The sequence below is a fragment of the Hipposideros armiger genome, unplaced genomic scaffold (genome assembly GCF_001890085.2).
Source record: "Hipposideros armiger isolate ML-2016 unplaced genomic scaffold, ASM189008v1 scaffold_139, whole genome shotgun sequence".
NCBI lineage: Eukaryota > Metazoa > Chordata > Mammalia > Chiroptera > Hipposideridae > Hipposideros > Hipposideros armiger.
Genome location: NW_017731489.1, coordinates 393,504 through 407,834, shown reverse-complemented (window position 1 = coordinate 407,834; position 14,331 = coordinate 393,504). Strand labels below are relative to the sequence as shown.

Genomic DNA, 14,331 nt, shown 5'->3' with positions numbered 1-14,331 from the left:
GTGTTAACAAACAGAAAATCACCTTCACAATAATAACAGAGCTTCATGGTTTTACACTTGAACATGTTGTATTCTGTTCTGTCATGTTAATGTTTTAAATAATTTCTTTTTTGCATACTCTTTAAAAAGTTTATCTTTTAATTTCTCTCTTTACCTTTCTGGAATAGCTTTCTATAATGCTACACCTATGCCAGGAGAAATCCCTAAAAAATAGAAAGCATAAAGTCAAATTATCTTTGCAGGAAAATACGAAAATTGATTTAAACTCCTCCAGACACAGCATTATCTTGTGTACTTTTCAGACTCAATCTGTGTGCCGGGCTTTGACCCAGGCCTCAACATGATGACTGGGATCACCCCCATTAACCCAATGCTGCCAGGCCTGGGGCTGGTACCACCCCCGCCTCCGACGGAAGTGGCTGTCGTCAAAGAAATCATCCATTGCAAAAGTTGTACTCTTTTCCCTCAAAATCCAAGTAAGTGATACCTGTGAGAGATGTTTGCTTATCGATTTCAATTTCTTTTTTTTAAATACATGTATAGTATTGTGTTCATTTTCAAATGGGACTCACAATTCTTCCACATAGGTACACAGAGTGGATATCCATTCTGCAGACATCCTTTGTTTCTAGGTTATAGCAACACATGGGGATGTGTCGGGGTGTCTGTCCAAGAGCTGAATCAACACCATGGAGGCAGGACTGGTGATTTGGGGGTACATATGCAGCACGAAGAGTCTTTCGCATGCAATGAAGTGGAGCTTTTGCTGCAAAAGCAGTGTGAAATCTGTGAGCTCTTCCATCCATCTTCACAAATGTGGGAGACAAGCTGATTTTTTTTTCTTGCGAGATGGAAAATCGAATTAATTTGGCAGTTAGCAATTTGGGGGTGGGGGAGCAGCCTGCATCTCAGAGTTTCTGGGACAAATTGCATTTGCTTGAAGGAAACATACAGTTGATGAAATAAATGGGCCAGAATTTTTTATTACTTTTTTAATTTAGCCTCAAACACTAAGATATTTTTTATTCATATTAATCAATTTGCCTTTTTTAAGTGGACTTTTCAGCAGACAGCTTTAGTAATCTACATATAAACTAGGTAAAATGTTGTGACAGTGTACATTCTAGCTTTTATACAGCCTTTCCCAAACTTAATAGTTTGCTCATTTCAATGTGAATAATAAAAAAAAAAGAAAAAAATAATTTTTTTACCCAGTGTTTTTCCCAGGCCCAGCCTTGCCCCGCCGAGTCCGTGTGGCGTGTGCTTTCGGGCCTCAGCCCCACTGTCTGCTTTGCTGCTCCCTTCTGCAACGAGGCAAAGCAGACAACGAACCAAGGGTTTTCATCATGTTGTCATTTCATCACGCTTCGTGCGTTGTGAAGTTTTTCTTTCCCATTCTCTGGGCCCCTGTATTATGAAGGAGAAACGAAATTATGCTAACATTTGCTTTCTCTTCGTTCACGGGCCAGCATAGCCACTCTGGGCAGAAATGAACCCAAAAGGTAAAGAAAGCTTGGGAAGGGGGTGATGAAGAGGCACCAAAAAACCAGGACAGCCCGTGATCAATGTAAACTGCTACAGAAATGTATTATAACCCAGAGGGGAGACAGTTACTCTGCAAGTTTTATTTTTGGCAGGTGAACCAGAAAAAAATTTTAAAAAGAGTGCAAAGAAGTCAAAGACAAAACCCTATGTTTTGTTGTGTTTGATTATCAGATCTCCCGCCTCCTTCCACAAGAGAACGACCTCCTGGGTGTAAGACTGTATTTGTCGGGGGATTACCAGAAAATGCCACTGAAGAAATTATTCAAGAAGTCTTCGAGCAGTGTGGTGATATCACAGCGATTCGGAAAAGCAAGAAGAATTTTTGTCACATTCGCTTTGCTGAGGAATTCATGGTTGATAAAGCCATTTACCTTTCCGGTACTTTGCATTACATGAGGGCTTTTCTAGGCACTTGGTTATGTTTTATGATGTGAATATGAGTTTATTCCCTTTTGCCTTAATGCACACTAAAAATCCTCACCATTTGGGGCTGGGAAAGGAGGGATTCTGCCTTTTCCCTCGGCTGCCAGAGAAGCTCTGCGCTAAGTCTGTGAATGCACCTCAGGGGACCGCTTTCCCCCAATCCAGTCTCTAGGACTATTCCATCAAGTTGCTAATTAACGATCTCAAGTGCTTATTAGATGAAAACCAATGTTATGAATACTGAGGGCGATTATTGTTATTGGATGTAATTCTCTGGGGGAATAGAGTCTGCTCTGAGCACAACTTCAGTGTTTCAGAAGGGGTTCACTTTCTAGACACCAAGGGACCAAACTCAAGGTCAGTTCTTGGCAGGAAGTAGTCCACAGGCCCTAGGGGGAAACCCAATATCATCGCCCAATGGCCAGTACATTCAGCGTGGTTAAGCCCGCCCCATAACCTCTTCGTCTTTGGTGCCAATGTATATGGGAGATGTTTATGGATATTGAAATTAGGCTCCTGCTGCCTTCCCCTGTGTATGAGCAAGTGTGTGGGGTCCGTGAACAAGGCCTTTGCCGAATCTAAGAATTGTGGGGCTGCTGTTGACACGCAGCTTTGGAAGGAAGTGCTTTTAGATTTAGCTCATTGCCATTTCCTCACACTCCCCATCGGCATATTTCTGTCACTCTGCACACCACCGCCCTATTCCTGGGGCACAGCTAATGGGGGAGGGTGAGAAGAATAGGGAAAAGATAAAAGCCACATCTGAACATCACTGCTAGGTTTACTTGCTTTCCATAGTCAGCCCTTATTGCCATGAAATTCTCTTGCAAACCCCAGAAACCTTGGGGTTACTCCAACATTGCAGAAACGTCCCTGAACTAGATAATGATGCGGAGAAGTTTAAAACCGTTGTTCCAATAAAACTATACAAAGTAAAAACAAAAACAACAAAAACCTGACAGCATTGCAAAATGGAGATGGAAGACAAAACATAGAACGCAGATATTGTGCACACACAAGCAGCAATGTCTTCCTGTTCACGTATTGTTGAGCTGTCACCTCCGAATGGTCCATTAAACACTTGGGGATTCTGCTAAGTGCCTGGCCATGGGCTTCATGTGCCTTGGGCCAGATAACCTCTCTCTGAGACTCCTTTCCCTCATCTGCAAAAACGCGATAGTAACTGGACTGCTGCTAGGATTACTATGCGGAATAAATCAAAATAATGGATATTGCGTGCTGAGCAAAGACACTTGCAACATAGAGACCGTTCAGTTGGTAAGTGGTTGTAACACCAAATGCTGATGATGATAAAGAACTGACTGTTGTTTCTCAGGAACCCGGTCCTGGGCACGTGGGTTCTAATCACAGCTCTACCAATAAAACTATTGCTTTATGCCACCTGAGTAAATGAGCCGGTGAGAGTGGATCAAAGGTGCTTTATGACACTGACATAGCACAATGTTCAGACCCAGTCGGAGACCCCATGAGACAAAGACGAACAGGCCCAAATGTCGGCACGTGCAAGGTACGCCTTTAGTGATGCCTTGATGCCATGCTTTCACCAGCTCGGACCCTGCTCCTGCTTCTTATCGGGACCTTCCATTGCTCCTCTGTCCGCCCCTTTGGGCAGGAGGAACCCACAGCAGAGGCCTCACCTCCGGCCTCCCGGCCTGGGTGCATGGGCATCCCCTGGCTCTGCCTTGGCCTCCCTGTGGAGGCTGTGGCATCCACCCCAGGAGGATCTGAAAGGCTGACGCCCTGAGGGACAGGAAGGCAGGAAGTCTGCTCCTCGTGTCTGTGAGTGCCTGCCAGCCAGCCCAGCTGGAAGCCCGTCTAATTTTAGGACTGTTCACATCTGAAGGCCAAGCTAATTTTAGACTCAGACTCATCAGGGTCTCTTTTAAGGCCTTAATGATGGTGTTTTGGTGAAAGAGAGGGTGCTTTTTGGAACCAGAAATGTCTGCAAAGCAGCTCTCTGGACGTGAGCAAGGGAAAGGTGCTGGGTGTGCCGGGACACTGGCCAGTCCTCGGCCGCCTTGCCAACTCAGGCCTTATGTATATGTCACGGTGGCCTGTGGACTTATTAAACCCCATGGCCCACCACCAAGATGCACTCTGCTTTCGCGTTCATTCTGCTCATCTGTGATCAGATCTTTGCCTTTTTGATAGGTATTGTTATGTCTCCCCATTTTTCGATAACACTTAGGAAACTTAGGAGTAAGAGGGCCACAATTGGAACCAGATGTGAGATCTGTTTCATATTTGTAACTTCTCAAAGGTGTGACGTGCCCTACTGGGGAGCAGCCAGCCTCTACAGGGATTTTCAGCTGAGTTTCAAGCCCAAATGCTATGATAATCCATTGAAATCTACCAGGAGAGCTTGCACACGAGCACCGCACAGGCTAGCATTTCACAGTGGTGTCTCATTCGCAAAGCCCTTACATGGCAAAAACATTTATTCTGCTGTCTCCTCGGACGGCCCCCGATAGTCGTGGTCCTGATGGGAACTTAGTTTAGGTTTTTAAAATCAGAGTGCCCCAAACTGAAGGGCAGCTCAAAGCCAAGTCTTCTTCATTAGAAGTTGGGCCGGCTGTCTGGCTTCAGTTCCATTTCTGTTGAATTCTCAGGTCGTTTCTGCTCACTATCATAAAAAGTTGGGTCGTTCACAGTCAATCCCCCAAAGACGCGCAGGCCCGTTTTTTGACCTCACTCTGAGCGCTTGTGTGGGCTCCTGTGGCCTCACAGGCTGCACGGACAGGGTGGGCAGCCCCGCAGGCCAGGTGAGGGGCCGCAGGGCTGTCAGGAAGGCAGCGGCGAGGCCTCTGGGCTGAAGGTAACATATCCTCCTGGGTGCCCCCCGAGGATGAGTGGAACTAGAACGCGCTGCAGTATTGCCCTGGTAATTACGGCCTTTGCAGCTGCCGAGAGAGAGAGAGAGAGAGAGAGAGAGAGAGAGAGAGAGAGAGAGAGAGAGAGAATAAAGTGATAGCCTGTGAGAGAGGTGCCGTGGAATTTACTTTGTAGGTCTCTTTAAATATCATAGATACTCTTTATTTACTCCTACACCACCTCTTTCTAAAAATACTTTTAAGAGCGCTTATCCAATCGAGGTGCAGGAAATTGAAAATACAAAGTCGAGGCCATTAAAAAAAAAAAAAGTAGAGGGGGGGAAAAAAAGCTAGGTACCAAATTTGTTCTTGAGCTTCCTGAAAGCCAGAGGGAAGAAGGCGTGAGGGTACATGCCCCGGTTCTTAAGATCGCCCTCTTGGTAACTGGCTCGTCTATGGGTAGGCGACCTTCTGAGACACTCCCAGCCGCGTGTTTATCGCCAAATCTGTAATGCGCTTGACCTGGCGATCCTTCGGGATACAGGGGAGAAGGATGCCTGCTTCTCACCCGGAATGCAAGGGCGCCCTTGGCAGGAGCACAGCAGCGCGCGAGGGCCCGCCTCGCGCCCCGGACCTCGCTGTGCCGCGTGGACGCTGCCCGGTGACCACAGCCTTTCCATGGGTTGCAGGTTACCGGATGCGATTGGGGTCCAGCACAGACAAGAAGGACTCGGGCCGCCTCCACGTGGACTTCGCGCAGGCCCGAGACGACTTCTACGAGTGGGAGTGCAGGCAGCGGATGCGCGCGCGCGAGGAGCGGCACCGGCGCAAGCTGGAGGAGGACCGGCTGCGGCCGCCGTCCCCGCCGGCGATCATGCACTACTCGGAGCACGAGGCCGCGCTGCTGGCCGACAAGCTGAAAGGTAGGACCGCGCTCGGCGGCCGGCCCCTCTCAGGCAGGCCCCGATCCCCGGACACGGGAGCCCCGTGCGTGCCCCTTGTCCCCCTTCACGTGCTGATTTCTCGGGAGCAGCGTCCCCGGGAGGCAGGACACCCCCGGGCGTCGCCCTGCTGCTTGGGGACACAGCCCCGTGCTTTTCTGCGCTCGCACCACCGTGCCTGAATGTGCGTGTCCTGTCCCCGAACAGAACTGCAGGAAAGACGCGCAGAAGGGCCATCCGCCCTGTCCATCCCCAGAGCAGGCTACTGCCTCCTGGCTAGTGTGGGGGGAGCTAGGCTGGCGTCCATGCCTGGGACCTGCCGGCAAGGCCCCGGGGTTCCTCCTGCCTTGGGGAGCTCCACCTCCTCCAGATGGAGCCAAGCCTTCCTTCCGCTTATGGGACTCCACGCTGGGGGCTTCGGGGGACAGAAGGAAAATGAAGACCGGGATCCTCCCTGTGTTCAGAGATGGAGTTGAAGGGACGCGCCTAACACCTGCAGGATAATTAGGACTAGATACAGCGGTTCTCAACCTGTGGGGCGCGACCCCTTTGGGGGTCGAAGGACCCTTTCACAGGGGTCACCTAAGACCATCGGAAAACAAAAAAGATATTTACATTACAATTCATAACAGTGGCAAAATTACAGTTATAGAGTAGCAACGAAAATAATTTTATGGTTGGGGGTCACCACAACATGAGGAACTGTATTAAGGGGTCACGGCATTAGGAAGGTTGAGAACCGCTGGACTAGAAGCATGTATATTTCATTTCTTCAGATGTTTGTGGTTCTCCTCTGCCTTGTTTGGTGCTGTGAGAGATAAAAATATGGAGGCTTTAGTGCCTGTCTGGTGAACTACAGACGGTTGGGGAGGAGCCAGATTTTGAAATTAGGATGGTGTGTGTGTGTGTGTGTGTGTGTGTGTGTGTGTGTGAGAGAGAGAGAGAGAGAGAGAGAGAGAGAGAATTTTTTGCCATTACTAATCTAAGTTGTGTGACCTGAGCAACATTGGAGCATTTTACAGGCAAATGAAGGTCAGACCCTCCTCAGGTCGTGGGGTGTGTCAAGTTTTAATGAGAGTGCAGAGGTCCCAGTCACTGGCCATACAGAGGTGGCTACAAGTAAACGATTAACTGGAATACAAAGCCAATCGCAGGACTGTCAACCAAGGTACAAGCAACGTGCTTTGGGAACTCAGGAATGAGTGGAAATGACGTTGATGAAAGTGTCAGGAAAGCCTTCACAGAGTGGGCAGCATTTGAACTTTGCAGGATGAACAAGATTTTTTTCCCCAGGAAAAGAAGGGGCATGAAGACATTCTAATCAGAGCCGGGAAACCTAGGGATAAAGACACAGGAAGCAGAGAGGGACACGGGGAGAAAGAAAGGCACAGCGCCTGCCCTGGCAGATGTGAGAGCCGCACGCGAGTTCAGAGTACGGCGAGGCTGGAGAAGCAGCCTGGGGCCAGATGGGGGAGCCCCGAGGGCTGCCGCTGGATTTGGGGTTTATTCCATAAGCCATGGAGAAGCCATTAAAGATTTTTTTATGAGAGGAGACAGATGATTGATTCTTTGAGTGTTTTCAAGCGTACCAGTGCATTGCTGGCAGTGTGTAAAGTAGACTGGATATTTCCACTAACAGACGTGTATGAAAAGCTGCCCAAATCCCATTTTAGAAAGACAGGAAGTTGACATTCGTCTTTAAAAAATAATTTTTAGACAAAAGGACTTCTGCATCTAACCCTCATCCTGTGTTCAGGGCTTGGGAATCCCTAATGCTCTGCAGTTGCCGCTGCAATGCCCCATTGTAGTAAGAGGCCATGGCTGTCCCTCAGAAAAAAGCCGGTAAAATGTAAATACAGACATCGTCTCACTTTTCCATCCAGACAAAAAGCCATAAGGAGTGGCCAGAAAGAGAAAGAGCAACATCCTCAACCAGGAATGTTGACTTGGGAACAACATACATTTTCCTTTAATATCCAGTGTGTTCTATAGTATCAACTTGTGAGCTATTTACATAGACTAAACTGTATTCAGCCGTGTCCGCTCCTAGAAGTGACACAAACTAGCACCTGGATTCTGTGCCCTTGTGCAGGAATCTCACGAAAATTTGGCATTTACCTTATGTCATTTTTAAGGCACCAGCGCGGAAGTATCTGCACTTGCGAGGAACACAGCAATACCTTTCCTGGTAGAGGATAGATGATTGGGCTGTCAACATGGGAAAGTAATTTGCAAGTCTTGCCATTTTAAAAAATATGTATTTATATATATGAGTGTAATTTGCAGAATTTAGAAGCCGTACCGTTGCCAAGTACTCTGTGATCCCTGGAGGAGAGAACAGATTGGAAATTTTAATAGATGGCAGTTACAGTAGAATGAACGAGCTGGGGGTACATCTTAGGCCACAGTCAGGTAATATCAAGCTTGACAATTTCAACCCAAGCACAGAGTTTGGAATATAAACAGCGTTTAATTGCTTAGGAAATGGGCTTCCTCAGAGAGGAAATCCACTCCATGCTCTTTATGATGCAGCAAAACCAGGCAGGAGGGGCCAAGCAAGCAGTTTCCGGGAGATGATTTCATGGCTGTGGGGACATAAAATGCAGTCAGGACCTAAGGTGGAGAAACCCGCGTCAGAGAGGAGATGGAAATGCAATCGGAAAACGCCTAATTGGACTTGAGGTTTTTTTTCCTCCCCTGAGAAATCTTGCATCTTATGTTTATTGCATTTCCCCCCATTTCACATCATACTGGTTTAGTCTTACAGTTTTCTTTTTGAAAATCAGTTGATCCAGCCAATTCCATGCAAGCCAACTCTATCATAACCCACAGGTCCTTACGTATCCTGCTCAGTGTTAAAACACTGCACACAGTAGATGCTCAGTAAACTAAGTCTTGTCTCTATCCCTTAGCTCTTTGGGTGTACGAGCATGTTGCATTTCTGGCCAGTAGTGCTATCCAGGCATGACGGGAAGGGTAGGGAAGTGACGTGCACTCAGCTGTCATTCCATCACACCACAAGTATCTGTTGAGTTCTTTACCATGTGTCTGAGCACTGGGGGAAGAAAACAAATCCAAGCCCTTGCCTCCTGGTTTGCATTTCTCGAGTGACACAGGTAATTACGAAGCAACCTTTACTCCCACTATTGCAAGGGGGCTGCCCAGGAGAGATAGGCACCCCATCTGGGCACTGCAGTGGTGAATGAGTCGGGGAGAACCTTCTGGGACCAGGGAACCCCACATTCAGTGGCTCCCAGGAGTGACTCCAGGCCTCCTGAAGTCAGAAGGAGCATCGAGTTGTAACTGCGTAGTGTCTAAGGCATGGAGCCCCCAGTGTCTGTTAATACAAATTCTAAAAAAGGAAATCAGCGGGCACCGTGCTGATTAAATAGACATTGCCCTGAGACGACTCAACTTAATGAAGACTGACTGGGAAGTAGCTGCTCACAGACCCAAAGTTCATAGCGTGGCTTCAGAACGTGAGAAGGAGCACGATAGCACCGTAATTATACTTTACTGGAGACAGTAGCATCAGGCAGATGAGATAATGAATTTCAGTGTGTCTAACACAGACCATCCACCCCTGGAGGACCCCATGTTTGGACGGTGGAAGGAAGACATTGATTAGACAGCGAGGAGAGATTATATCCTAATTCACTGGGGGTCTCTCCTAGCAAGAACACTTAGAAGTTTTTGTGTACTTTGTCCCCCTGTGGAAAGCTTCACCTAAGCTTTCATTATGTGATGAAATGAAGAGTTTTTCTCTGCATCAGCTGAGGCTTTGACAAAGCTCTGCAAGCTGTACCCTTGGGATTTCCTGACATGTCGTCCTCCTGGGATCAACCCTCATAATTTCCAGAGCACTGGGCTCTGATTCACATACAGAATGGCCGAGTGTCAGCCTGCCTGGGGGATTTGGGGGGAGGTGGAGCCAACATTTTGCTGAGAGGTTTGTCAGTATTTATGGTCTAAGAACGTAAAGATCGATAATACTATGAGCCAAGTGGAAGTTCCATTAGCTAACAGCCAGGTTTCTTTCTGAGGGCCAGGAGCCTGCGTGCAAATCACTGCTTCAGGCACCACTGACCTTGACCTGCATAGAGGAAAGACAGGCCATATCGCTTAGAGACATTTTGCTTGACCCCAAAGCAGGACTAATCAGTGCATTTTCATATTACCACCCCCACTTAGTTTTTGTATTTTTACAGGTGCTAAATAGTTGGGGAGATTGTGTGTGTGTGTGTGTGTGTGTGTGTGTGTGTGTGTGTGTGTACACGTGCGTGCACTAGTGCACATGCGTGCTGGGGATCAGGGGAAAGGTTAACCAATGTGTATTAACCGGTGTGTATAGCCTTTTATGCTATCCATGATTAGAGGACAGGTAAGATACCAGCTACCCCTTTTGATGGTTAATTGAGCAACCAGAAAATGGAGACTTGTTTAGGGATGTCCAGTGTGTGGGGACACTGAAATTTTAGGAAATGTGGTGGTAGCAGTGCTTTGGCCATCACTGTGAACTATTTCCAGCTATCGTAGAAGCCAAAAATCAATGACAACCTTATAGATACACAATTATGTGGTGTGTGTGTGTGTGTGTGTGTGTGTGTGTGTGCATGTACGAGGTAGGACAATTAAGTTCACGAACTCATCCTAGAAAAAGTGCTACACACCTCACTGCTGAATATCACTATGGTCACCTTCAAAGTACTTCCCTTGGGAAGCTATGCACCGCACCGACGCCAGCACCTAGTCCACCCTTCAAAGCAATTTTGGAACTCTTTTTCTGGAATGGCCATCAGAGCTGTCATTGTGTTAACCTTGATGTCCTGAATGTCATCAAAATGTCTTCCTTTCAATATTTCCTTTATCTTCGGGTAAAGAAAGAAGTCATTGGGGGCCAGATCAGGTGAGTAGGGAGAGTGTTCCAATACAATTATTTGTTTACTGGCTAAAAACTCCCTCACAGACAGTGAGGTTTAGGCTGGTGCATTGTCGTGATGCAAAAGCCATGAGTTGTTGGCGAAAAGTTCAGGTCGTCTAACTTTTCCTCGCAGCCTTTTCTGCACTTCCAAATAGTAAACTTGGTTAACTGTTTGTCCAAATTCATAATGAATAACCCCTCTGATAATAAAAACAGGCAAGCAACATCATTGCAACACATTTGCAAACTTGTCAGACACGTGTATGCGTGTCCCTGTTTCTTTGGAAAAAAAGCATTGTAGAATGTCTTCCTTTTTTTCTCTCATTCTCAAAACATTTTGCTCAAACATGGCATCCCCCGTCCTGTTATTCCTTTACAGACATGGCCGTCAGCAAGAGCACTACAGCCCACCTCAGTTTTTACATTCATCGCTTATTACTTGACTTTTATTTCATCTGCCCTACTGAAATGTAGGGCCAGATCTCCCTCTGCACAAAAAGAGGGAGATAAAACTACTTACCAGTTTGATTCGTTTTCCCCTGTTTGATCTGGATGTCAGTTTGAGTCAAGGTCACCAAGTGCCCACCTGCTGAGATCTTCAGGCTGCAGCGGGGACTGCAGCCTGGACCCCGCCTTTGTGCAGCTCGCTGTTCAGTGGGTGCTGAAGGGCACAGTGGCAGTGGGGTCATGACTGCCTTGCAAATAGAAAATGAACATGATTTCATTTAACTCTTTAATTAATGAGGGAATCAGTAAGAAGTTAAACCTGGTTCAAAAGAGAATTTGCTTTATAAATGTTTATGGTTTCTACCATAATTCATTTGCATTGTTATGGAGAAGAGTTACTTGCATTGTTATCAGCTTCCTACATCTTCCCTACAAGGTTGTAAAACAGACCGGTCTAAGACAATGAAAGGTTCACACCCCTGTAGAAGCAAGTGACCCAGGAGGCGCTGGAGAGATCCTCTAGTTCATGCCCAGTGTTCCACCTAAAGGATCTCTATGCCCATTTCCAAGTCTGTCTGGTTTTTTTTTTCTTTCTTTCTTTCTTTTTTTTTCTCACATTTTACTTCCAGGATAGGGATGACGTTTTAGCAGCTACTCCTGAAATATGGGTTCGGGGGTTGGGGACAGGGATTCACAAAGCTCCTAAGAGTCACACCAGTTTCTTCACTATCCTCCACTAGCTCAGCGGCAAGCCTCCATTTCAGGTTTTCATGATCTCCTCACCGAGCCGCGCTCCAGCCAGTTTGCCTGACTTTCATGGAGGATGTCGCCTGGTGCTTCTCAAACTGGAATATGCAAACACATCACCTGGAATGGAATGTGTGTTCTGAGGACCACTAGGTCTGCATTTTCAACGAGCTCCCAAAAGATGCCCGTGTTTGTGGTCTTTGAATAGAAAAGATTTATCCATATGCAGTTTTTTAATGCCTACCCTGGGCCAGGCGCCCAGTAAACATGGGAGAGAGGGAGAAAGGGAGGCTGACAGAGTCTGAAATAACCAGAAGTGAGATGAGATGGCTATGGATTCAGGTAGAGACACTGAAGTGTGATAGATAATCAGTTTAGTATTGATTCTTCACAAAGCTAAAAACGGTTCTTGCCCCTTCAGAATTAAAAATGCTTTCAAAAAGATTTGCGAGTCATTTGATAAGCTAAGGTTGGAGCCTTCCTGTAGAAGGCGCTGCTTCTGTGTGATTATCTGACGTCACTCTTAACTTTCATCGCCTGTGGTAATGACCTCAGAGGCCTGAAGGAGGAAAGAACCCACCAGCTTAAGAGCCATGAGTAATTTATTTCTGGGAGACAGTATGAAAATAATCTTTAACAGGAAATTAAAACGTTTATTATCAACTGATGGTCCCCAACATTAGACCATCTAATTTAGAGCTCTCTGGTGTTAATCAATGCAAATCGATTAGAAATCGACTGTAGCGAACTAGAGATAGACTGCAAAGGAAAACACAGCGACCTGAAGATTGAAATATTTTTTGGAAGTTTTAGTCTCATGTTAGCCTGTCAAAACGGGAGATAGATCCATAAACCAACAATTACGGCAGAGAGTGACGAATGCTTTAACAGCTGGGTGTGTAGGGGACTGTGGAAACACAGCAAAGGGGCACCCAATTCATCGTAGGGTAACAGAAAAGTTTCTTTTATGAAAGTCACTTAGGCTGAATCGGGGGCAAGCAATGACAGCTTGGCGGACCGGGAGACTGGGGGACCCTGAGATGTGTGTGCACAGCACACGCAAAAGAGGACAGGCCTGGCCATGGTGTCAGGAAGAGGAAGAGGAGTGTGGCAAAGGGATGCGGGGATGGATTGAAGGGGAAAATGCAAAGGAGAAAACCCTTGAGGCAAACCCACGTGGGACAGGTGTAAGGACCCTGATTAGAAAACACTGGGCAATCTTTAATGAGAAATGCTCTATATTCACTTCATAATACTAGACCAATTTTCCAGTTCTTCCTGTGGGAAAAAAAGCACGTCTGCACATTCTCGTTTCGGAACTGCTCCCATGTTCAAAGTTATGCCTAAACATGCTCACAGGAAGTAGTTGGCATTTTTAGAAGTGTGCCTGATGTGATTTTTATGAGCAGTGTTAATTTCTTTCCATATGAATAGCTTTAATAATGCTGCAGTCTCACTCGGTTTAAATGAGTTGATATTGTTTTCTGTCTTTCAGTGATCTTTTCCGCTGAAGACAAAATTGAATTTACAGCTAGATATTGAAAATGACCGCTCCCAGCACACCTCTGTAGCCATTCAGAGAGAATTACTGGCTTAGTCTTAATCAATATGAAGTCACTTCTTACATGGCAACAGATACTGACCAGACTTACCAATGGTGCGCTAATGATTTTTTTTACATTTCATTTGAATATCAGTACATCAGTCATACACCAGCTTGCCAGTCTCAGAAAATTCAGAAAGGGGGATGAAATTTGGGAGTTTTCAAAACTGTGTACATCTTTGAAGTTAATGGAACCCTGTCTCCTATTACTTGTTAAAATGATAACAAGTCTCTTGCCCACTTAGTTTTTAAATGGTATTTTTTTCAGTTGCTTAACCCCAAGAATGCTATTTCTCTTTCTGGTAACTATCAGCTAACTATAAATCTGCGTGTGAACTTATGCTCTAGGTCTAGGAGTGGGGAATCCTAAAATTTGGTTTTTAGATCATTCGAGCAAACATACATTGTCCCCCTGACAGTAAATTAGGATATTTATGAGCTGAGTGACCACAAGCAAGGGGGGGTAAAAAATGTACCAGTTTGCGAGGGAAAGAAAGAAGGAAGTGTTTCTCTCTCCTTGTAAGCTTGATGGTGGAAACCTTGAGGATTTTTTTCTCCGTACTTTGTAGAGATGAAAGACACAGCAAAGGGGAAAAAATGGTCTGTGAAGTCAGTGTTCTTTTTTTTGTTGTTCTTATATTTTAAGACAAAAAAAAAAGATTTCTTATAAGCATTAGGTGTATTTCTGCTGTCTTTTTGGAGGTCCATTCTCCTAACATATATTGGCAGGGAGCAAGGTAGAGAGTGCGAGGGAGGCAAAATTTATTTTGACTGTAACGGTTGCAGTGGGTCTCTCACAAGCATAATGCTAAATTATGAGCCTCTCCATGGGCTGAATGTAGTGTTAAGTTGTATGATGGATTTTATCTTATA

The 14,331-nt window shown here is 46.0% G+C and overlaps 1 protein-coding gene across 8 annotated transcripts in view; it reads left to right on the top strand.

Moving 5' to 3' along the window:
• Positions 1-14,331, top strand: part of ENOX1 (ecto-NOX disulfide-thiol exchanger 1) — a 524,830-nt gene that overhangs the window by 386,074 nt on the left and 124,425 nt on the right. For 7 of the 8 annotated variants that reach the window (XM_019650344.1, XM_019650337.1, XM_019650340.1 and 4 more), the window contains 3 exons: positions 303-476; positions 1,717-1,923; positions 5,489-5,722. In XM_019650344.1, the coding sequence (XP_019505889.1) occupies positions 303-476; positions 1,717-1,923; positions 5,489-5,722 (615 nt within the window). The remainder of the gene's footprint in view (positions 1-302; positions 477-1,716; positions 1,924-5,488; positions 5,723-14,331) is intronic. The other variant, XM_019650343.1, reaches the window with a different exon arrangement.